This window comes from Pocillopora damicornis, chromosome 3 (genome assembly GCF_964200805.1).
Source record: "Pocillopora damicornis chromosome 3, jaPocDami1.2, whole genome shotgun sequence".
In the NCBI taxonomy this organism is placed as follows: domain Eukaryota; kingdom Metazoa; phylum Cnidaria; class Anthozoa; order Scleractinia; family Pocilloporidae; genus Pocillopora; species Pocillopora damicornis.
Window position 1 is genome coordinate 27361842 of NC_142672.1, and position 25160 is coordinate 27387001.

Below are 25160 nucleotides of genomic sequence, written 5' to 3' on the forward strand. Positions count from 1 at the left end.
GACCCTATGGCTCGATGAACAGAGTGGATTGTTTTGTGGGCAACATACTAAATCGGAAATCTCATGATAACAGTTACATGAAAAAAAAGGTAAAAAAAATTATTGTATAATAACTGTAAAAAAACATTGAAAATTAAATTTTTTGCAAAGGGTCGTTGGAGTTTCATTACTGATAAATAAGACTATTAAAAAAGTCTCGAATGTAGAAATCTATGATCAGATCTTCCAACGCCTGGAAGCACAAAGAACATTTAAACAAACAAACTTATTTTTAAAGAGGGTAAGTTTCCAAAGAAACTGTGGACTTGCGTCGGTGTGAGAATATAACAAGGTAATTTAGCATCATCAACTGAGTTGATGAGGTAAATTGGCAACCGTAATGAGTTTCAAAGCTGACGTTTCGAGCGTTAGCCCATCGTCAGAGCGAATGAAAAAGTTATGTTTGGTAAAGCAGTTTGTTTTTCGAGTCCTTGCTTAAGGGTAAGACACATTAACCCGGCCAGACCAGGGCTCGAGCTAAGAGCCTTTCAATCTGGAGAGCAGCACGTCAATCTCTGTTAATCTTATGACTCTCGCAACAACAAAAAAACAGCACAAGATACAAATTGAAGGGGTCCAAAACTACCCTCTTTAGTGCCGCAAAAAGCTTTGTATGCCATAAAAAGATCGCCCCCTTGGTACTTACCCTGAGAACGCTTTGACCAGATGGTAAATTCTCCAAGACGCCTGCAATGTAAGAGCTTGATACGATGCTCGGGGCGTTATCATTCAAATCTGCAATGTTTATTGTCACTTGCACAGTGCTCTGTAATGACGGCGAACCACCTGAAAGAAAAGCATAGGGTAAACGTGATAAGATCCCTCCCTCTTTACCGTAAATAATATAATAGAGATCATCCACGATCAGATGTGCATTATAGATTGGAAAAAAGAAAATAAATAAACAACAAAAAAAAGGGAAGAAAAGGCGCGACTTCTGATATGTTCCTTTCAGATGACTGTAAAGCATAAAATGAAGCATCTAAATGCATTCTAGAACGTTTATCCTTGGAGAACCATTTAGCACATCACAATACTATATGGGCGTTCTTTCTGATTTTAAATATAATGCTCCTTTTCTTTGAGTGACGAACACTTTAAAATAGCAGTATCAATTCCGCCTTGAACGCTGCTAAAATCCTTTTTATCATAACCTATTTTTACATTTCACTGCCTATCTTAAAAGAGATTTCTCACCGTCACTGGCCTCCACTCCCAGCACGTACTGATATATATCTTCTCGGTCCAGATCCCTGGAGACTTTAATTTCTCCCGTCTTCTCATCGATAGTGAACGCATCCTTTACATTACCGCTGACTATCATGTAAGACACTACGCTGTTCAAACCCTGGTCAGCGTCATCTGCCCAAACCTAACAAAGTGTTTCGTTGAAAACATCATCGTTATTAAGAAATGTCTATTCTAGTGGTACACCAATGCCGAGGCTCATCCCAGTTTCACTAGGGGTATTGTTCGTCTTCATAGACGGAGTACTAAACTTTCAAAGGTAATCCCCAGCCGTCCAAGGGCCTAAAATCTAACCACCAACTGTGAAAAAAAAATCTTCTTTTTAACTTTCAAAGATATCTTCATAGTAAAACTCTCACAATACAGTAACCCATACCAAGAAACCGAACGTCAGACACATGGTAGTCTAAAGATTAGCGGAATGGGGCCCGGATTCAAGACCTTGTAGGATCATGAAAGTGTGTTCTTCGACGAGACATTTCATTCTAGCCAGGCCTTTCTCCACTTATGAATGAATATCTGCAATCTGTCAGTGAAACCTGATGGACTGCTGTGGGGGGGGGGGGGGGGGAACCTGTGATGAACTGGGATCCCATCTAGGAGGAGTGCCAATATTCCTATTCGCTTCATAATGTGGAAAACGGGATAAGCTGCTGTACAACTAGGCTCAAGTACGGACTTTGACTGTTAGCACCCCCCCAAAAAAAATCCTGAGTACAATTGCTGTGATGCATGGTAACAATTCCACGACCAGAGACGCAACTTTGAGATGCAAAAATTGTTTATGCAAGTTACATCTGCGAAGATTGAACAGATATGCTTATTTCACTTCACCTGCAACGCCACAAATCCTACACTGGAATGCTCTGGAATATCAGCGAGGTAGCTTCCGTTCCTAAATACCGGTGGGTTATCGTTCGCATCCAAGACTTGTATTTCCACGACGGTTGTATTGTATCGAGGGTGAAATGGATCTAAATCGAGTGCACGTACTTCGAAACTGTAGTTCGCCTTGGTCTCTCGATCCAATACTCCAATAGCACTTACTACTCCGTTGTCCGAAAGCGCGAATTTACCTTTGTACTGGGGAGAGCTTGGCATTTCTTTGCCTGTAACATGTCCTGAAATTTCAATCAATAATTTTGTATAACCTAAACTGACTGGCCCACAGAGCAACTAGCCGGGTCAAATGGATTCTGGGAAGGACAAAATGACTGACTGTAGGGAAGGACAAATGACTGACTGTAAACTACAGTAAAGTATATGCAATATTTTTTGTCAACACTCACGTGATATTTTGTAAGAATGAAGCACTTCTTCGTCATTAAGGCGCTTGCGCCAAATGAGAAGATCGCTGACCGATAAGTTTCCATAATACTGTGGACTTTCAACATTGTTAGGTTTTCCAATGCTCAAAAGGGTGAAAATATCGCTTCCACGTGTTATATCCTCTGAGGCCTGGGTAGAGGCGATTAGTTGTCCGTCTTGAAAGTACCGTAACCCTGCCTCGACACTCCATGTAAAAGTGAAGTAAAACCAATCCTTTAAATATCAATAAGGGCAACTTTATTCAATTTGAAAGTGGTCAAAGATTTTCTTTTGCTTCACCTCGCTCTGTGTTTGGTCTGAAAAACTTGCTCCACTGTTAGGGTCAGATAATTTATGTCGACATAATTTTGGGCATAACACTATAGTCAGAGGAATTTGATCCCGTGAAATGTTATGTTCTGACTGGACTTCGCCGGATAAGCCTTTTATTTTCAGCAAGTTGTGACTGTTGGTGGTAAGAGTGGAGGAGAAGGTTGAGGGGCTCTTAAAAGCTATCATTCTGAATTAAAAACTTGAGCCTAACGAAACATTTTGCAAATCACGCCATAATTCCATGATTTCAGGGATGACACTCAAAAGCATAACACTCAAATTGTCCTGAAACTTTATCTGAACCTACCCACTGGAAGTCTCGATCAACAAGATAATTAAAGGTCGTTACTGTACATTTGCCTTGATATCTCACTGGCTCTGTGAGGTAGTAACTTTCTGAATCTAGATGTTCAAGTGCTCTGTTCTCATGTAAACAAAGTCGGATACTGTTCTAAAATTGATTTAGATCAATAGGAGTATTTAAAACCATATCTTACCCTTGGTATGGTGTTAACTTTTAGACTCCATTCACTGGTGGAGGTTTCCAAAATCAGCCTAAAGTCACCAGCCGCTGACTCCCGATAAAAATCGACTCCTGTGGCAAATCCTGATGCTCCGCCTGATGATATAACGTACTGACCAGAGACGAACTTCAGCCAGAAAGCAATGGAGATTCCTTCTACGCACAAACTCGGGTTACTAATGCAGTCATCTAGAAAGTAGTACGAAAGTTAAGACACGATGCAAATAATTGTTTTTTTTGTTGTTGTTGATGATGTTATTTTTTTTTTACCTGTATCAGGTTTTAACTGACTATAGAATACCTCACTGATAAATTCCTCAATCCTGTAAGGCTTGGAAAGCTATTATACGTCACAAGACTCGGAAAGAAAGAGCGGGGCATAGGAATAAAGCGCCAAAACGAACGCTATTGATCAAAGCTTTCAATCTTCCAAAGAAAACGTCAAATGCCCTCCATGACATTCTCAAGATTCATTTTATCACCACAACATTAATTTAAGGATGTCACTCTATTTACAATATATAAATCGAAATAAACTCTCACGCTTCCTCTGACTTCCGGTAAAGGAAATATGAAAAGAAAAGAAAAAAGAACAGGAAAAGACGGAACAGAATGAGCTGCGACTCAGGAATTTTATGTTCCACTTCAGAAAACAAAACCCGAGAGAAATGCAAATCTCTTACAAAGGCAAGACAAGATTTTCTCCTTCAAAATATCTGAAAAGAGAAGAGAATGTTGCCTCCACTCTCAGTTGACAATTTCAGTAAAGCCTGGAACAGGCTAGAAAATTTTGCAATAACAAACACGGCTATAAAGATAAACGCGTTTATTTCAACAAGAAGCATGGTGCTGATGGGATGGTAAGACGTGAGAAAAGTGGAACCCATTCCGCTGCAGTAACCAGCCTTTTAGAAGGAGACCAGTGGAAACTCTAGCATAAAATATAAGGGTCTAAATCATCTGACTAGCCTGAATAATACAGGCATTTTAGAGGCAGAAATCATCAAATAAAAACCTTAGTATTTATATCTTTTTATAAGGGTCCAAACAGATTCATCAACAGCCACTAAAAGACCATTCAAGAAATTTGCCGCTAAAATCAACCAATAAAAACATCGCTGTGATTATGTGACTATTTAAGCGTGACTACTCGTGACCACCCGTGAACCCGCAAGCAATGCATGAATAACACACGCTTGCATAACGAAGGAGGAAGTGAAGTAATTCAAAGTCATAAATACACAGACACCGAAAACTTGTCAGTAAGAAAAGGAGAAAATTATTTTAAAAACTTCTCAGATTTAATCTGTGCCACAAATTCCGCGTAAAAAGGATAGATACGTGTGTGACGAAAACCTCGACTGGAATCTATATTTATTCATGACTCACCAGATTTGATCATTTATTCACGAGGGGAACATATCATTTTTGATGTCGGTCACGCATGACTATCATTGACTGATTCAACTTGTCTTTTCGTCCTTACACAAGCGTTTCTGAAATTATTACAAATCTTCCTGTTTGACCAAAATGTCTTTAGATCCTTCACATTAAATATCTAACGCAAGAGAAAATTCTAAGGTTACTCCTTCCTTCGTTTATCTCTATATTGTAATGCAGATATCATTAGTGAACTTATTGGCATGATCATAAACATAACTCCATTTGAAATCGAGATTTTAGCTAATGAGGCCTTTTTAATACGTCAGTAGCTTTCAGTAGGTTCATCTTGTCACAAAACATGATGTGAAGAGCATGTGTTTGACGAGAAACGCATCCTGAAGGAATCATGATTTCTGAAGCGTGTCATTCCCCTCCAAGTGATCTGCAAACCCTTACAAGACGTCAGATCAATCTAGCAACATTGCTTAAGAAGACGAATGAAAGACAAATCACTTTATGAGAAGGAAATGAAGAGCAAAATCGAAAAGATGAGGTCAAGTAGAGGCGAGGGGTGTCGGATTCATGTGAGATAACCCTCAGCCGTCCGGACCTCGACATATTTGGTGTGACTTAACGTATATATATGGTTCAGGTTAGACTATCCGGTGATTATGGTATGTATATAAACATATGGCTTTCCTCACGCACGCGCTGGTAAGGGTTCATGAAACGGTGCGATGAAAAAACTTTGTGTGGTTGACTCGTTTGTGTTATAAGAACGAGATACACGTAAGGATTCCGTCATAACCGTATCAAAATTTTCTTATTTCTTTAACAAGTTTCAATAATTTTCAGGGAAAACCAAAGGTGTCTGACTAAGTATTAAGGAAGAGACTCGTTCGAAGCAGCCGAGCGGAAGCCATAGCAACAGTAGCTTCCTATTCGCTCCTTTAAAATTCAACGTCCATTTATCATTTATTTCCTTTTTTGTTTTTGTTCGTTTTTTTTTTATTTTTGAAATGTTTTTTAACTTCATTCTTACTTTTAAACAGGGAACGTGATTCTTTTAACATGCATCGGTTTATGTTCATTTTCTCAACCGGAATAAACACTAATCTTTCAGTTTTTCATTCGCAATTATAAATTTGAAAGAAGTAACACGAAAAGGAAAAGATATTTGAAAACAAGAAAGGAAGTCAAGTTATGAGAAGGGTATTGGGGGGAGGATTGAGAACCCTTCTCACACGGACCTCGATAAAGCCTACTGGTCACGCCGATTTTATAACTTCCTCCCCTGACGATTCAATAATTGTGGTGTTAAATATTGGATATTAATATGTGAACACGCGCAGTATAGACAATAGTTCCGTCTGTGTGGCCTCTGCGTTTTCCGACCAATCAATTCTGGCCAAACGAAACAGATTTCAATGCTATCTGACGAAACAAAATTAAAGGGAAAAAAACCGAAAACATTTTCGGTTATTCGGATCTACCGCCCCGGCCCTGAGTCACCTTGCGGTCTAATTCTTGACTTCCGGTTAGAGACTGAGCAAATAAAAACTCAAACTAAATTCTAGTAGAATTAAAGAAATCTCACAGTAGAATTCAAATCAGGCTTCTTAAGCTTCCTCAGAGCTTTATTCAGGACCTCCTTAAAAAACGCGTTCAGATCTTTCAGCGATGTCCTGTAACTTTACGACACAATAAGGGTCGACCTGCAAAATAGACGCGTACTGAATGCAAATTTTTTATGCTCTGACAGACCACAAAAAAAAAAAATTCTCAAAATTTGTTTGGAAGCAACCGAATGTAAAACTAGTTCAGTTTTGATGAAAGTTAAATCCACTGATAGAATTATAAAAATTATTGTATTCATTACGGCTTACTTTCCAAAGATCGAGCGAAATAAGGTTCTCAGTAATCACAGTCTATGAGTCGTATTTGCATGAAAGTCACGTTTTGGAACAAATAAACCGAGGACCAAGTGTAACCTGGGTAACCACCTGACGTCATAGATAACGCAATCACTAGAGATCTTTCGCTTCCGTTTTCGAAAGGCCGCAGAATGTTTGAAATAAAACATTGCACTACCTTCTCAGTATTCCCTTTGAAACTTCTTTCTGTTTTTGATATTTTCTCTTAAATTCTTCAACCTCAAAAATGACAAAAAAATTTAACGTTTAGCGCCAAGAACTAGAATGTCAGAGCAGCTGTATTTTCTCGCTAACCAAATGATAACACAGTAATTTGAATTTCTCTCTGACGGTGCAGATGAAACTATCAAATGACTCTATTTTTTCGTAGCAACATTTCCCTGATTTTATTCCCTGGTTTGGTTGGAGGCCTGCCTTGAAGCTTATCACAATTCCTATCGGTACAGTTCAAAGTTAACGCAGGCCGGGATTTGCAGCAAAGTTCCTGTCAATAGCATATTCAAACAGCGAATTTGTTTGATTGTTTTGACAAGGTTCGTTGATTTATTGCTCGAGCGGATTACGACAGAACATTTGATTTGCTTAAAGCGTAATGTAAGAAGTTTTCACTCTTATCAAGCCTATAATTCTCATGTTTTTTTTCCATTTTTCTGAACATACTTGTTGCCTTATGCAGCCGATGAATATTTCAATTGCAAGATATGCCTTTTATAGATGCCAGTGAAATAACTGCTCGGAAGAACTACATTCTAACAATCAATAATTTCATTCCAATCTGTAAGGATCTTTCGACAGATGGCAAAATTCACATGAGGTCTAGGGAGAGGAGGAGGGGTGTTCAATTCTAGTAGATAACCCTCCACCGTCCGGACCTCGACAGAAAAGTTGATGATAGAGATATTTATATCTTTCAGTTTGTTGATCTTATACTTGTGGTGCTTTACATGCATTAACGCAGGCGCAATTGAAATCAAAACGACTTTGGAAAGACTCGAGTAACTAAGCGTGAAGCGAGATGGTGAAGGTTGGTCATTGGAAGCTACGCACGGATAGATTTCTTTACCAAATGAATCATACGCGAGAATGATATCGTCTTGTTTTTATAATGTACAGAAACACTTAAAATACAAATACAAGTGTCAAAGGCAAGAGAAAACTGGAAGGTCGAATTATGGCGAAAATACTTAGCCAGGGGGCTGCAACACTTAGTTACCAGAGGCGGATCCAGACATTGAGCTAAAGGGGGGAGAGGAGGGAAGCGGTTTTTTTGTCGCTTGCCCTGCCGGCTTTCCTTTCATCTGCGATTCCTTTTTTTTTTTTTACTCAAAATAAGGGGGGGCCCTAGATCCGCCACTGGTTACAGATTTCTTTCCTCACCATCATTATCCTGTAATGTATTCTATCGATATCACTGAAGCTTTTGCTAGCTGGCAGGGCTTCATTCAAGGTCATGTTTGTAGCAATGGTTAAAAGAATTGTTTGAACACAAACCCCGTCGGTTTACTTCCTTTGACCCCAACCAAACAATCATGCAACAAAAGTGTTTCACTCAGAGATAACAGTACAAATGTCTTTCCAGCCAAGTAGACATTTTTTTTTCACTTTTCTATGAATTGAGTTAGTTGTATTAACATGAAGAAAAGAAAAGACCGCTGACAGGAAAGCATACTTATGTGATGGGATGGGAAAGAAAATAAATACCTTTAAAGTCCCCCATTAGTAACCACCCCTCAGATGCTTCGAGTGACACCACATTGCCGAGGTCTGGGTCAAAGACTACTTTCGCACCGTTTTTTAACTCCCCTTGGATACCACCACGTGTGTCCAGAACCTTGCCACCATCCCCACGGTCAAGTGGCCATTGGTGGTCACGATAAAAACCTTGAGTATATGAAAAAAAGAAAAAGGAGAAAAATGCAACGCCCCATTACAAACCAGGCACTTTGCAATAAGTGTCGTGATCCTTTCGCGACCCATCTCAAGCCTCCCGCTTTTCTCACTCCGCCACTACTATCGTGACATTTATTCACTGTCGCACTCCGTTTTAATAACTGAACGCCTTGGACAGGCAAATCAAACCCCTAATTACGTTCAACACCTATCTTTACATTCTCACCGATTCTCATCAAAATAAATTGCAGAGAAAGATTTTTTTTGCTCTTAGCACAAGAGCGTAAGGCAGAATAAGCAATGTAGCGCCGATAGATTTAAGTCGTTTTAGCTGTGAACACTTGAAGTCTCGATTTTAATTCGAGTTCGCGTGTGGAAACGGATTTTTCAAAAACCAAGAGTATGCGCGTGAACTAGTAACAATAACCACCGCCAGATATATTTTAATACACTGAGAGTCATCCCAACTAACGAAAAAACAGAAGATTTCAGTTATCTCGCTAAAATGTGGACATAAAGGAAACAGATATGATCCAATAACGTCAAACAACAATAGTGATGAGGAATAACAATTTAAACAATGTTTAAAGTAATAAACTCACTTGTCTGGTTCACAAATTCGTACTTTAATTCACCAAAAGCAGAATTCTTATCGTCTTGATCTTTATCGACGGCAGTCACTTCACCAACAACTTTGCTGCTATCCACGTAAGAGCCCTGATATCCAGAGAAGTAAGTAACAGGATGAATGCTTCCAATGATCTTAGATTTATTCACGAAAGAAGATAGTATAGAAGAATACAAAATGATTAAGATATTCTGTTCACGAATAAACGATCGATATTGATTTAGAGAACGCCATACGCTAAGCTAAATAATAACATAGCTAGCAGAGCCGCGCAATCAAATTCAGTATACGTAAGCGTGCTCAAAATCCCGATAGTGCACGCTGATAGCGTGAGAAAATCGCTTCGCCAGAAATTTTTTTTTTCGCGCGAGCGGCCATTGTTAGCGCGGGGAAAAATAATATATTTCGCGACGATAATGGATACAAACAAACTCGGCCCACCAGTCCCAAAACGAAGACAATTTTCCGACCTTTTCCCTTGGGCTAGAGTTCTTAAATGAGGCAGAAAAAGAGAAAAAAAAGGAAAAGGAGACTCTGCGAACAATCACTTCTGATATTGTTGTCCGTATTTCGCGTCGGATTTGATGCACAGAGCACTCAAGAAGCTAGAGTTGCCTTCGGCTATTGCCTCGGGCAACTCTTACGCTTTTTTCGTGCTCTCCAAACTTCCCACGTGCTCCATAACTCGATAGTGCACGCTAAAGCATGAACCAATTGTTAAACAGTGTAACAACTCGAAGTCTGTATTACATGATGTTGTCTTTTAATGAGCCTAGATGAGATTTTTCTCCAGTTCAAATCTTTCTTCAAGCCAGAACTAAGGGACCAGTCCTTATTTTTCCCCTGGGGGAGGGGATCAGAGGATTCAGGCCACGGTACGTGTTGAGGACTTATGTCGCATATTTCACACCCACCTCTAACGCGCTGAAGAGAAACTTCTTCTGAGTGAACATAGGAGTGTTGTCGTTAACGTTTTCAAGTTCAATTATAATTGTGGTATTCCTGGAAGAAATGATATGTAAGACTAGATTAACTGTATATTGTAGCCATTATGGTCATCTGGACGGAGATCACACTTCTCTATCAGTTCTTCCAGGAGAGTTAGACAATTGGTAGTTCGTTGTTAGACTTTGTGATTAAGTTCTGTTGTCTCTAGTGCTTCCCTCAAGCTTTCCCCGATAAGAAAGTGATCCAGTAGTTGTTTGCTATTTCTTTATAGTCTATGTCTAGGGTTGCTAGTATACATTGTTAAAAGATAAAAGAGACTGACGTAAGCGGATGCATTAAGGGTGGCAAGGAAAGGTTCTTTTTTCCTTCCTACTCGTTGGGTAAAATTAGATATTTCACATCCTTTAAGATAACCAAGTTTGTTATTTAGGGTCATATCGGGCAACACCAAAATACTGACCCTGATAGCGGAGGCATCCCTTTGTCTGTGGCTGTAAGGGTCAGTGTGTATGTGTTTGGTTTTACATCGTAATCAAACGGTTGGTGGCTTGATATAACGCCACTCGAACTGTCCACAGTAAACTGAGGAGGAACCTATGATTAAAAAAATTGTTCTAGTCCAAAAAGAAAATTTTTACTGCGGTATCATTAAAGGTTGACTAAGAGAAGGATTCTTTTGAATGGTGGATAAATTCTCTCCACAGAAGAAAGAGGAGGAGTTATCAAAAAAATATTCGAAAGGATGAAAAGATGCATACACGGGCAGCATACACGGATGCATACACAGGCAGCAGGGAAGATGACTGTAAAAACTCTAGCGACAAGTACACAAAACCATCCAGTCCTCGTCTTTGCTCTTAAACACATTCGATGTAAGATATATACATAAAGGAATCACTTGTAACATTATCTGCGTCGGTTATGAAGCTGTGCTTGCAGATAACTGGTTTGTGAGAGTTACCTGTCAGTATTCCTTATGTTAACTAATCCAAGAAAAGCAACGCTTGCTCACCTGATCATTGCCTGAAGTTATGGCAAAACTCAGCTCTTGATTGGTGGAAGTATCTCGGTCGTTACTTACAGGACGTAAAACAACAGTCCCTTTGGGGGTATCCTCTAGAACTGTCACGGTGTATACAACTGGTAAAGTAGGACAAAGAATGCGTTACGATGTACACAGCTAATAGCCTGATTAAGGCAGTGGGACATAGAATGCGTTACGCAGTAGTATGGACACGGTTATCATGACTCATGATAACTGTGACCATACAACTGCAGAGGAAGATTGGATAAAGAGAATATCGTTTTAGAGAAGAATACTTTGCTTGAAGCATAGTTGCAAATTCTTTATTTTTCTCTATCTTTTTTAAGAAGATCCAGTAAATAACATAGGTACGATATGCACAGCTTCATCCATATGGAAGTGACTAAGTTGACTAGTGCTCCTCTTTGCTCTTAGCTTAGAACGAAAATTAAAAAAGACATCCCAAAAGGAGATTGGAAAAATGGCCGGGCTAACATTTTCAGGGCTTGATTAGTTCAAATACAGGTTAAGTGCAAAGGTAACGATAAGTTTAAAAAGGTTGGTGATCGAACTAAAAAAAAACTCAGTCTTAGCAAGTATTACATGACCTACCAGATTCAAAATACGGTGGACTGTCATTCACGTCAAACACAGTGATACTAACCTGTCGTTTAAAGAGAAAATGAATAGTGGAAAACAAAATAGAACATTATACAAGAAAAGCGACGACTTGGATGGAAGGGAGGCGAAAGGTCACACTCCTTAGGTATAAATTTTGTTGTTAAATAAAGTTGTAAATTCCTCTGTTATCGTGCTATGTCGTTTCTTCTCCACAAAAAACAAGTTCATCAAAAGCTTCGCTCCTGTACAAAGGCTTAGTAACTAAGCACACAAATGCAAAATTACTTTTGTAAATTTTTCGCTAAGAATAAAAGATTCCAGATCCTTTCCATCAGGTTATAACACGTTCCTAATAAGTAACGTTCTACAAATAAGTGGAAAAAAAAACGCTCCTACATGCCGGCTTCTTCCCGATCGCAGAAACTGAACCAAACATCTGAGCACATTCAAATGTTCTATATAGATTATGGTAATCCTCACCCTTGTGGTGGAGTTTAATGAAATTTTTCCTTGGTCTTTAGCCATGATCTAGAAAACAAGAAAAAGTAGACATTAGTTTGAAAGAGATTACGAAGCTAACAGTTTTGTAACGTTGAGTCCACGATAAGACAGCGGAAATAATTCAAAATCAAGAAAATGGATCATTACCGTGAGTAAGAAAGAACTCTCGTTCATCGGTGGATCTCTGTCAATGGGACTCTTCACGTAAATTATACCACTAAAGACATCAATGAAGAACCTCTCAAGGTTATTACCGCTGACAATGGAGTATCTCAGAGCCATGTTTACATTGTCATCGCGATCTTGGGCAGAGAGTTGTAAGATGGCGGTACCAGTAGTGATGTTTTCATATATTTCAACGTGATACAAAGGGTTTGCAAACAATGGTCTGTGGTCATTTGTATTCTAAAGAAAAAAATGAATTTTCCATACATTCATAAAGTCGTCCATTTCATATTGGAAGGGAATTCAAGATTGAAAACTGCGAGACATCGATACGCCCTACAATCTTAAATCTCTCGCGTGCAAGCGACATTAAGACCAGTAAAAAAATGACCGCTTTCCGTTGTTATGGAAAGCATAAAATGCAGTACAGGGTATCGTCCTGAGCTGCGGACCCTGAAATTTCAATTTTGTTTTCCCTTTGGGCTCATTAGCGACATTCTCCAAATACGCATCTGGAGCTTATCTCCGATGCTGTCACCCTTCCCCCTTCTCCCCCTTCCCCCCCTCCCCCCTAAAATTATCTTTCGTATTCTCCACGCTGTTCTCTTAACATTTCCTATGGTACTGACGAGGAGAATTTGTTTGACAATCAGGAGCGTCCTACATTGGTGATCATTTCCTTTATTCTCATGACCTGTACATTTGATTTAAAGGTGATACTGTATGGAGAAATTAGAAGCTAGACACTCATAGGGGTTAATGGGTGAAAACCCTTTGGTGACAGTAGAAGTGTACCACGGTCTTATACTAGGCTCTCTACTTTCTACGTAGGTGTGGCGTTTACTTGCATGAGAAGCCCAATGTTCAAAAGAAATACTCAAGATATCACTTTCATCGTTGTGATTGGGTTGAATTCATCGTCAGTGACGATAGCATTACCAAAGCAAGGTGATTTTTATCCCAAAGTGCTCCGACCATAGAAGAAAATAGGGATCAGGAAAGCCTTACCTCAACGACAACTTCAACCACAGTAGAATCGTCAAACACCACTCCATAACTGTGGTTACCATGGAGATCGGACACACGAACCAATAAGATGTAGGAATCCTGCTGTTCTCGATCTAAGGGTCGTGTTGTGGAAAGAGCACCGCTGGCAGGATCGATGGCGAAACTGTTGTCAACATCTCCAGAAAGTATTGAATACAAGAACGCCGAGTTGATGCCAATATCTCGGTCAGTTGCCTATATAGCGAAGATACATTAGTTGGTTCAGTTAAAAAAACATGCGCAACGAAAGCAAACGATTTAAATAACTTTTAGATTTGTAAAACAGCAAATTTTCGAGCTCCAGGAGTGACATTCGGTCGTCCAGAGAAGCTGGTATTTTGCCCCGTTTTCTACGGTTGGTTGTAATTCATCTTGCTTTAACTATTCTGCCAATGCGATTTTATGACAGGAACAATTCAAAGAAGGGACGGGGATACCACCTAAGTGCTTACGTCCAGACGGGCGTATGCCGAGGAAAGAACTGACATTAAAAACCCTACAAAAATGATTGCTGCCAAATGAATGGGCAAAGAAGCCTTTGTTGCCTGTGACAAGGCAAGGGTTTTACAATAGCTACAGTAGTTCAGAACAAACTAAGGAAGTAAGTTGGAAGTTCTGATAGGTTCTAGTGAAGGATCAGGCGGACGCTGTCGGAATTAGTACCACGTACGGTTAGCGAGCTGATACATTGGGCCTTCCTTCGGAATAACAATACTTTCAAAAATCCAGTATATTATATAGAACAACGACATTGATTAATTAAAATGGATTAATAAATCCAATAAAACATGAAAAAAAAAACCAGGTCACTCAAAATACCGTCAAATTCAAGATGACATGCGCGGGAAGTTGCTCCTCCACTGCTACAAAGTAATGCCGCTGACTGAATACTGGACTATGATCGTTGACGTCAGAGACGTTTATCACAACATGAACTTCAGCCTGGAGATTAGAAAGACCTTTATCTTTGGCTAGAACCCGGATGTTATGTTGGTCACCAGACTCACGATCTAATGCAGTAGTTGTCTTTATTTCACCAGATGACTGGTCAATGGTAAATCTGGAAAGAAACCGAAGAGCTTTTTTTCAGGGAATGACTGAGAAACAGATAGAAATTAAAGACAGAAATGAAATGCATCTTCTGGACTAGCACATTGTTATTATATTTACCTTACGTCGCACGGAAATGCTGAGTAAATTAGTTGCGACTAGAGGCAAATATTACTTCAATATGGTGTTGTATCTAAATGGATTTATGTACCAAACATGAATTCAAAGATCTTCATATTAATGGATTGAGTTTCTTTGTCAAATTATAGCCAAATGCATGAGCCTTAACTTGACCACCTTCATTCTTTTTAAAGATAACTTACTTCAAGTAATCTTGTACGGACTTAAGGCTGTATGTGACTTCTGCATTTATGCCCTCGTCAGTGTCTATTGCCTGAAGAAGTAAGAAATTTAAATATTAACAGCCAAGTTTGATGTGTGAAATGGTAGTGAAACTGAAACAAGAGGTATGTTCGAACAAGGATACAAAGTACATTCAAATTAGCGCGCTTAGAACAGGAAAGAGAAATTAATTTCGTTCAACTGCTACCAAGTCTTAAAACTTACAACGCTAACGCTTTGAAACAAATAAAAAAAATCCTGACTTTTACTTCAGTGTAACGGCACGGTTTTACCAAAATCAATGCAATACTACGTGCTTCAACAACAAAAAATGACTTCGTGAGGACCTAACTGAAGCAGTTATTGAACATAAAAGGAACAAGAACAAAAATGTCCCACTCTCACTTACCTTGACCATTCCGACAGTTAAACCAGCTTTTCCCTCGTCCACCGAAAAGTAATAACCGTCTGGTTCGGTGAATACCGGCGAGTTGTCGTTGACATCCGAGATATGAACAACCAGACTCTTTGTTGTTGACTGTTGAGATGGAATCAGATTTTTACAAAAGAAACCTCTTGTCTGGGAGGGGGTAGGGGCTGGTCTTTACTAACTCACGGCTTATTAATAAATGAATCCCGATCTTCTGTTATACCCCATCTCATTTACAAAATAATCGCTCAGCTTAATCAGTTTTATTTGAACGGGAGTATTAGTCTATGCCATCTTAGAGATAAAAGTAAAAATTTCCACACATTTATATGAGACATTATTGCACAAGGGTGGAGCCAGGATTTTTCAAAGGGTTACACTTAGACAAACAGAGGGTACTCGTCGGATTGTCATGTCGACCTCCGCGCCGTGTTTTACTTAATGTGTCAAAAACAGGCTTACAATGGGGGGATCTCGGACGCTCCTTCCGCTAAACCCTTGTTTTTATCGTGTCATATTCGCCGCGCGCTAATCAAATAACCCAATACTAACTACTTCGAAATTAAAATGAAACACAATTTTTTTTTAAGTTAACGCGATAAATTTCCTGTTTATAACATTCCTATGGTTGTTGTCGAGAGGTTGCACAAAAACAAACCTACATCAGAAACTTGTAAAGAATTCAAAAGTGAAGCTCAAAAGGTGGAGAGACGCCTCGGACCTTAAGCATTTCATCTTTAAACAATCTCCGAGTTATCCATCTGTCGTTACTAACCTTTCCTCCTCCATCTTCGGCTGTAATTTGAAGAGAAAACTGGGCACTAGTTTCTCTGTCCAGCTTTCGAAGAGTTGAGAGACTTCCGCTGAAATCCAAAAGTAAAAAAAAATTTTGGAATGACTTCTGAGAAAACTCACGTCCAATCTTGAGTGCTGGACAAGCATTACTTATAAGAATAATTAGAGAACACAAGACGTTATTCTGTCGTGACAGATCAAAAGGAAGTTTTTCATAATAAATCTCTACGACAAAACTTACATTCGGATAGAGTGCAAGCAGCAAAAACTAGCAACAAAACATGCAAAAATGAGGTGGATATGACCTCACTTTTCAAAAATGTACAATTATCTCAAAACGGATGATTATCTGTTCACAACTCTTTTGATTAGTTTTCTTCCCACTTCTCAGTCCAGGAGGACCTTGATCAGTTAGAAAAATAATTTTGCTTGGATCCACACATTATACTGCGACAGACAAACGAAGCATGGGTGATTGGATGAAAATGTACTAAGGAAAAGTCTGTTTCTTTAAAGCCACAGAAGCTTCAAATAGCTTTTTCTAGGATGATTCTTAGCAAATATAGATATTTCATATGAATTTTATGATGCTTTTACCTGTTAATATTCAAAGAGAAAGCATTGTCAATATTCCCAGCGGAAATACTGTAACTTACAATAGCGTTCACACCTTCATCAGGATCAGCGGCCTAACAAACAAAAACATTGCAATGTCAATACTGTTAATCCATCGCGACTTTCGATCTTTCTAAGTCGTCAGTTGTTTGAAGCGATTTCACATCGATTGGGTATTCGCTGATGGATTTTTACACCAAAAAATGGTAATGATCAGTGAGGATAAAGTTTGGGAAAACGGTCTAAGTGTGCATATGAAGATCTTTGTTATTGTGTCGGTCTACATTATCAGTCAATGATTAAGAGGATTATCAATCAGGTCGATTACCATTACCATCATCATCATTATCATCGTCATCGTCGCCGTCGCTATCATCGCTATTATTGTCATCAGTAACAGGGAGAGGGTACTCTGGGATGTGACCAATCACGAAACAATATTCAAGTAACGTGACTACTTAAGACCAATCAGATTGTCACTACCATCTCTACTGTCACATCACTATCGATATCTGTATCATCGCCACTTCCATAACTGTCATCATCATTTTTCTTCTCATCAACATCAAAAAAAAATGATTATGGCAATTAAAGTGTCATGATCTGTACTTGTTTAGGTGAAAATCTTTACCTGAACCGTGTAAAAGACAGTGTTTACGGATGCTCCCTCGGACACGCTTGTCTCGTTTGGTAAATTTGTAAATCTTGGACTGTTGTCATTTTCATCACCAACGGTTACCTCAACCTGGCAGTCTCCGAATCTAAAGAGAGAAAAATTACACATTTACAATTCAAGCATGATCAGAATAAATTGGAAATTCTTAGGTAACCATCACATGGACCGGCTGAGGATTCAATAAAATAAACCCAAGTGTTTTTGCAGCAAAGAAATTGTAATTATAGGTTGTAAATGGGCATTTGCATAAAAACAGGTATTTATTTCACCTCCAGTCATAAAAAAGAGAACACGTGTAGTCTGAACAACTCCAGGACGTCATTTCTCCCTGTTTTTTCGTATACACTACTTGAACGTCACGTCATTTTACAGTAACTATTTTCCTTTATAATAAATTGTTCATTTTTGCTGGCAATTTTAAGAGGAATTAACTCAATGTCAGTGTCTGAGTAACTTCACACCTTCCCCTCCCCTAACCCGACATTAACCTTAACTTGTTGTCCGTCGACTGTTGTTGGATTAGGGGAGAGGTATGTGCGCAGTTTCTCTGATACTGACATTGATCTAGGGATGGAGGTAGTCTACTATTTGAAGGGCAATTTCTACCTTGCTTGTCCGCTAGTTGGCTGGTCTGTGGCGCGCGTGGTTAACCTGTAAAGCGCAAGGTGCTCGCGGTCAAAACTAGCCGTGGTATAAATAGTGCCGTTAATGGGATCGATAGCAAAAGACTTGTAATGATCAGTAGCATCTGGAACAAGACTAAATCGGATCGTTCCACTTGGTCCCAAATCAGGGTCGGATGCAGTAATCTATAATTTCAAAAAAATTATGAAAAATATATTCAGCGTCAATCAAATTATGCTCAACTGTTGATGTCACGTAAATTGCGTGACGAGACTGTCCTTTCAAAATATCTTCAGGAAGTGTAACACAATGCAGTGTAGCACTTAAGTAGTTTGTGAGCTATTGATAATGTCTATGATTTGAGGTATCTTTTCGCAGAGGGACATACGAATTGTTGTTAAAAATCTTGGGAAAGCCCATTGTGAAATTGCCGCACTTTAAAGGAATACAAGATGAAAATGAATGAATAAAGAAACCGTTCAACAAATAAAAAAACGTGGCTGAGATATTTGCAAATCTCAACGCTTAACCCTTAGTAGATCCAATACCTGAAAGCTCCAAATTCAATAATCGGTCCTGAACTTTTAGTGCACTTTGGGAACAAAAAGAACGAAGGAAAAATGAAACAAATCTTAATTCAGCGAATAAAATTATACTCTGTATCTCACCTTCACCACAGAGGTGTTCGTTGGTCTGTTCTCTGGCACAGTAACTCTGTAAACAGCTTGGGAACATTTTGGATTATTGTCGTTCAAGTCTGTGACATTTACAGTAACAGATGCCACAGCTTGACGCTTTTCCGACGTCTTAGTCTCCTTTGCGAGCACCTAAGATTTCAAATTAAATCATGTCGCTTTGAGGTTGCGAAAACATTGCATCGTAGGTAACATGTCGAGGGATCGCGTACCGAATCGCAGATACGTTGAAGGTAGATAGCTTTTTCCTTGGAACCCAGAATGGTCGTGGAAAGCGGATATAAAATAATTCAGAGGTGCATGTTGCCAGTTAGCGCGAGGAAGTTCTTACGCCATTTTAGTTTACCGAGAGAGGTCTGGAAAGAGCTTAGTAACCGCCCGACCGTACCCCTACCATTCTTTCAAGAAAGAAAATGTAAACGCACTCACTTAGTCGTTTTTGTTGTTGATGCCGTTTTTGTTTTGTTCGTTTAGTTGTTGTTTTGTTTTAGGTTCATTTTCTTATCGATTTATTAGTTTTTTTTTTCCTCACATATTTAATCGCTCACAAATATTACAAAAGGATTAAGTTCAAGTCGTAATACTGACCTGAAATGAATGTACATCCTCAGTTTCGCGATCGATTTCGTCGTTTACCAGGATATACCCGGCAGGCGTGACGGTAAACTTTCCTCCGGCGCGTTCCAGGCTGTACGAGAACACTGCGTTATTTCCCTAACATGAATAAAATGATGAAGCCAGAAAGCTAAGTCTTTTAAAAGCCAGGGAGCTCTCACCGGAAGAGCTGGAAGCATTTACCGGTTTATTCAGCACCAGGAGACCAGGAGTATCGCTATTTCTAATTATTGGGAGGGGAGACAACAGCCAAAAGTTCAAAAACTTCTTCAAAATTTTTCTGGTACTCATCAAAGTTATCGTCAGGTCTTTTAGTAACCAGCCATAGAAAACAGTCGTTATCTGGCGGTAATCAATTGAGTGCCCGAAGGGCACGAGCATTTATTTCGTTAGCATCGATTACCCTTGCTTTTACATATTTTTCTTTCCGTTTTTTTCTTGTTCTATCCATTCTATACGAAAATAAAGCAAACGTTTCAGATCAAGATAAGTCTTCACAAACAAGTATCTAGTGAAAACGCCGGCTGCTGGTGCTTCTGGAGAACAATGACTCACTCCAAGTTTGCTTTCAAGACCATTATAACAGTTGAGTGTTTTGCTCGTTAACACCACGCAGTGAAACAGCCAGTACTCGAACCAAAACCTTTAAACCCGAAATCCAAAGTGCTACAAGGCCACCTTGTCACCCACAATGAAATCACATTCCACTGACTGTACACAAACAACTAGTTTTTTTTAATCATCACAAAACGAAATCAAAATCGGATCAGTAAGAGAGGTTACTGAGAAAATATCAGTGCGACTTTACCTCGTCTTTATCCACAGCTGTAACTCTCATAACCGTCATCCCAAGTGATGCGTTTTCCAGAATCTCTCCTGAATAAGGTGCGTCGATGAATACAGGAGGGTTGTCATTTACATCCTTCACAGTTATCTTTACGTTCGCATAAACTGGGTTTTGATGAGTGGAAGTGGCCTGCAAGACGAAAATTGTAAACAAATTTGAGTTAAATTGAGAATTTTCCAGTCTCCTCATCGCACTCGTTTTTGTGATGCAAAGACGCTTTCTCCTGCGTCTCGTTTCGGCACATTTTCTAAACAGCTGCGAAGGAGAAAATGAAAACAGAGACATTGCCATGTAGATTTGTGGTGACTTTGTGTTTCATATCTCAGCGGCCAAGCCAGTCCTCTTCAGGCACAAGAGACACTGTTGGTAAATTCGAAACATGCTGTATTTAGCAGACTGGGGATAGATAAACTGTCCACTAAATTGACATCAATATGGAATGATAAATTGATGATGTTAGCAGCCTAGTGGTTTACACTTATAAGACTGCTCTACATTGGGAGCCAGAGAGAAAGAGAGCGAAGGGCCTCCGAAAGATCGTGTAGCGGCGGACGGTTGAGAAGGAATGAGACAGATGGGGAAGACATTACGGGAAAGGCAAGGGAAGTCTGATGCAGGCCCAGTCGAGGTGGATGAATCGCGTTGTTGCTTCGTACACCAACTGAGGTCAGAGAATGAATAATGACGCAAGTGAATGGACCTAACTAGTCAGCCAGGACATTTCCAGAAAATTACTCACCCCAATTCTTAAGTTATAGGAGTCCCTAGTCTCTCTGTCCAACGAGCCATTCACAGTTATCACTCCAGATGAGCCCAGAATGGTAAATACGCTGTTGGGGTTTGTATCTTAAAGAGGAAAAATAAGATAAACTCAATCAATACAGAAGAAGTCTTTCCGCACCGGGAAATGGGTGAAAATCATCATTATGCAGCGTTTAGGAACTTGAAGCTAAAGATGACTTCTGCTTAGGTTATATCATCTAAACGTCAGTCATCGATCACTGATGAGGATGACATTCAATCCTCTCTTGTAGCAAAACCATTCATTTTCAGGATCAATGTCACCTCGGCGATCGGACAACATTATCAAATATTTTTCTTGTTATAGCCTACAAGACGCGTAAGTAGTCATCAAAGGTCATCGTGTGTATGATTCTCAGTCTTTAGTCCGTGTTTCCGTGTTCAAGATTTTGTGGAAATGGGGGATCAGTCGTCGCCCATAGAGGATGAAGGGGGACTATGGAAAACTGACTGTCGACTAACTGCCAATGTGGGAGGACCATAAGAATGCCGCAAAGCCTTATGGGGAGATCAGGTAAATTTTATCGCGACACAAGAAAAATCCTCCCCGTCGATAAATAACAACCGCAACCGGTTCCTTACCTGTATCTATGAAGTATTCCACTGGTGCATCCAACATCTCATCTCCGTCACGTGCTGTAACAGCCGTGACGTAATAACCCTATACAGTGAAGTATACGCGCAAAGACAATTTCAGTATAAATATGTCAAGGTAATTCTCTGGTATTTATAATTAGTAAAGTGTGTACATCAAATAATTGTGGAGGAAGAGATCACCGTGAAGTAAATTTATCAAGATACATATTTCTGAAAAACAAATGACCTATCATCTGGGTGGATGAAGACTCTTCTTTATATCAAATGCTGAATTAGAATAGAGCAGAGAAGCAGCCCCTGCTTTTCGGCGAAGTCCGTCGTGCGAGTAAAAAAAAGATCAATGAAAAAAGAAGTTGACGTTAGCGCGCCGAGCAGAACTCTGGGAGAGAGGTGTACGAAAAATATCTGCGAGGCGAGTTAGCATCAATTATTTTTTTTTGACTAATTTATTATTATTATTATTATTATTATTATTGAAATTAGAAAAAAAGAGCGTTCTTTAATCTAGAGTTGAGTTTGTGCATAACAAATGCAACTTGGAATTAGTATCAATACTATTTAATAATTCTGTCCTGACCTTAGCTGCATTTTCTGGCACTTCTGCTTCGTATGAAGAAGGAGAAAATTCGGCCGGGAGATCATCAGCGTCATCAATGAGAATATTCAGCGTTGTGCTTGAATTAAGTCCATTGCCTGGCCCGTTGTCCTAAAGTAGATTGATGAAAAAAATGCAATAAATCATGTCCAATTTCAGAGGAGTGCTTTAGATTGGTTGTCGTCAGTAAAACCAAACCAAAGATAATCACAACAGCCAATTAGACTAAAGGACATGTTTCATGGAGCCCTTGAAAACTCAAAGTAAACACACAATAGCCTACTACAAACGCGATAAAACACGAGTTACAAGGTTTGTGTTGGTTTTAGTTGGCATGCAAAACCAGAACAATTCATCGTGCGATCCCCATCAAACTGCAATCCTAAATTACAGCAACTCTTGATTGCTTTTGATATAAATGGCTATGGCAGCTTAGAGAATCTTAGAAAAATCAATTGTGTCTGCTTACTACAAGATTCAATTTAGGAATGAATGACATATATTTTGTGGGGGGATCTATGATTTTAATTTGTTGTTGTTGTTGTTGTTATTTAAGCGGCCTAAGATACGCTTGTAAATTAGTGAGACTCGACCAACCTTGGCAAGAATTTTCAGAGTGTAGTTGTTGATCGACTCATAATCCAGCTTTTTGGTGACAACTACACTGCCACCATATAATTCGATGTAAAATTTGTCTCCCTGAATAGGAAAAAAAATACCCAAGTCATTGACTGGACTACAAACTGATAGTGGTTTGCAATATGGATTTGGTCCTCTTCTTTGTCGCATAAAACAGGTGGCCGTGCGCAAAAACGGCAAAAATCGCCATTTCATATACTTTTAAATGAGAATTATGCCTGCCGCGCTAGAAAAATTGTCAATCGAAACAAAATGAATAAAGCTTTTAAAGAACTGTATAAACACTTAACTACTTCTATCATTAAAGATTGATTTTTTTGGCAGTAAAGTTTCCGCTTGTACCTTCCCACCAGCGGCAAAATCTAGGTAAACTGTATTTAAGCGATTTTCACCGTAGTTTCATCCCATGGAAGACAGTTTAAAAGGCTGTGAAATTTTTTTTTTATCCCTTTTACCTAGTTTTTACATGATTTTTCATAAGCTCGTGAAGCCTACGTGTTGAAATATTGCATTGAAGCATGCGCTTTAGAGCCTTTTAGGGCGATTTTAGGGCGATTTGTGACTAAACCTGTGACTCAGATATGAAAGCAGTATCTTTCGATTAGTTTATAATGTACATGAAAAAATTACGCGCTTCTTTTTGGCTTAAAACGAATACATTCTCATGTAACAAGAGTGCAAAGTTGTAACATGGGTGCAAGTTACAAATACAAATGCATGCTTTCAAAATTTCGTCTGTCTTGGCTTTCTACAATGTTTTTTTTAGGTACATTATTAACAAGTAATAACATGATTTCTCTTGTAATTTGGTATAATGTAAACATCGGTAAATTTTTGAAAGACTACAAATTGCACTTGCCCTACGGACTCGTGCAATTTTGTTGTCTTTGAAAAATTTACCCGTGCTTATTTACACCAAATTGCATTCGAAATCATGCTGTTAGCCATACTAATTGTAATGCTAATCATTACTACGATTAACCAGTGTACCTACCACATTTCCATCTACGATTGTGAACGTGAGAAGATCCTTCGCTGGTGGGTCCGGCATATCTGCATCAGTTGCTGTCACAGTAAAAATTGTGCTGCCTGAACTGACGTCCTGCAGTTAAAAGAGAGTTTCTTGAAAACGTTAAAATGAACTCAAACGTCCCTTATAATTAACTTCACGAGACACAATCTGTATAGTTGTTGTCTAAGAGTGCCGGACGAAGAAATATTTGGCTCATTAGAATTTCTTCTTTTCAAGCTCAGCCCTTTAGGTAATTCACAGAAATCAGCGAAAAAACAATTTCAATTCGGCGCAGTGGAAACAAAGATCTTGCTTCACTAACTTATTTTTCCTGAATTTGCACAAATAACTAAGCCGTGAAAGAGGGGTGCACATAATTTTAAAGAGAACGTTATCTGATGCAAATCAAGCTTGCCCCTTCCCGTACGTCTTCGCGCATTCTCAGACCAAGATTTTTCGCGTTTCACTCCTAAAGGATCTTAAAAATTACATTCGTACAAGCCTGAAATGGCTAGAAATATGAAAACGTTGTCTTTATGATTTTTTTATGTTATAGTGTCAAATCTCACCTCGCTGATTCTTTTTTGGTAAGGAGCATTCTGAAAAACAGGTGTGTTATCGTTGATGTCCTCTATAGTAATCGACACCGTCGCGGAAACCTGAGAAGATCACATATTCGAAAAAAGTCGACTGAGAGGAATCGAAAATATACATTGATTTTCATACAAGTAAAGCAAATATGATGCTTTCTCAATTATTTTTGACCCAAATTTGTTTGTTTTCCCCGGCTTTGTGTATGTTTTACATTTTTCTGCTTTACTTTTCTTCATTTTTGTTGCTCCTTTTACCTTATTTTCGTTCACTATGAATTGATTGTTCTTCCACTCCCATTTTTAATCATGTACTTGTTAGCTTGTTTTCTAGTGTGGGCTATGTCCGCTGATTTGTTTCTTTGTTTTGTTTGCTCTGATTCAAAGCTGACCTACCTTCGCCTGAGGTCCATTGGCATCATCGTAAGCGTACACTGTGAATTGAATACTTTGAACAAGAGAAGTCTGTTTTAAAAGAAAAATAGACAGAAAAACACACCAAGTAGGTCATCGTTGCATTTCTTGATTTATTACTGATTACATTTCCTCTACTTAGGTATTTCCGAGATTGAAAGCAAGCATTTGTTTTATCAGTAAATCTTAAAACGCATAGACCTTTTTAGAAAGAAACTGAGAATTTTTCGA

General features: G+C 39.0%; 1 protein-coding gene across 1 annotated transcript in view; it reads right to left on the minus strand.

The window, feature by feature from the left end:
* LOC113685866 (protocadherin Fat 4) overlaps nt 1-25160 on the minus strand; it is a 59260-nt gene that overhangs the window by 31713 nt on the left and 2387 nt on the right. Inside the window, exons 4-34 of the mRNA XM_089201978.1 lie at nt 24912-24980; nt 24495-24584; nt 23908-24015; nt 22872-22973; nt 22257-22385; nt 21665-21743; nt 21021-21127; nt 20243-20410; nt 19408-19533; nt 18793-18951; nt 18107-18309; nt 17456-17585; nt 16807-16898; nt 16190-16277; nt 15394-15522; nt 14966-15036; nt 14412-14652; nt 13554-13787; nt 12528-12785; nt 12360-12407; nt 11871-11922; nt 11247-11374; nt 10695-10828; nt 10201-10288; nt 9261-9375; nt 8470-8649; nt 3426-3640; nt 2577-2829; nt 2122-2408; nt 1237-1411; nt 686-825 (exon numbers count right to left, since the gene is read on the minus strand). Of these exons, the coding sequence (XP_089058104.1) occupies nt 686-825; nt 1237-1411; nt 2122-2408; nt 2577-2829; nt 3426-3640; nt 8470-8649; nt 9261-9375; nt 10201-10288; nt 10695-10828; nt 11247-11374; nt 11871-11922; nt 12360-12407; nt 12528-12785; nt 13554-13787; nt 14412-14652; nt 14966-15036; nt 15394-15522; nt 16190-16277; nt 16807-16898; nt 17456-17585; nt 18107-18309; nt 18793-18951; nt 19408-19533; nt 20243-20410; nt 21021-21127; nt 21665-21743; nt 22257-22385; nt 22872-22973; nt 23908-24015; nt 24495-24584; nt 24912-24980 (4398 nt within the window). The remainder of the gene's footprint in view (nt 1-685; nt 826-1236; nt 1412-2121; nt 2409-2576; nt 2830-3425; nt 3641-8469; nt 8650-9260; nt 9376-10200; nt 10289-10694; nt 10829-11246; nt 11375-11870; nt 11923-12359; nt 12408-12527; nt 12786-13553; nt 13788-14411; nt 14653-14965; nt 15037-15393; nt 15523-16189; nt 16278-16806; nt 16899-17455; nt 17586-18106; nt 18310-18792; nt 18952-19407; nt 19534-20242; nt 20411-21020; nt 21128-21664; nt 21744-22256; nt 22386-22871; nt 22974-23907; nt 24016-24494; nt 24585-24911; nt 24981-25160) is intronic.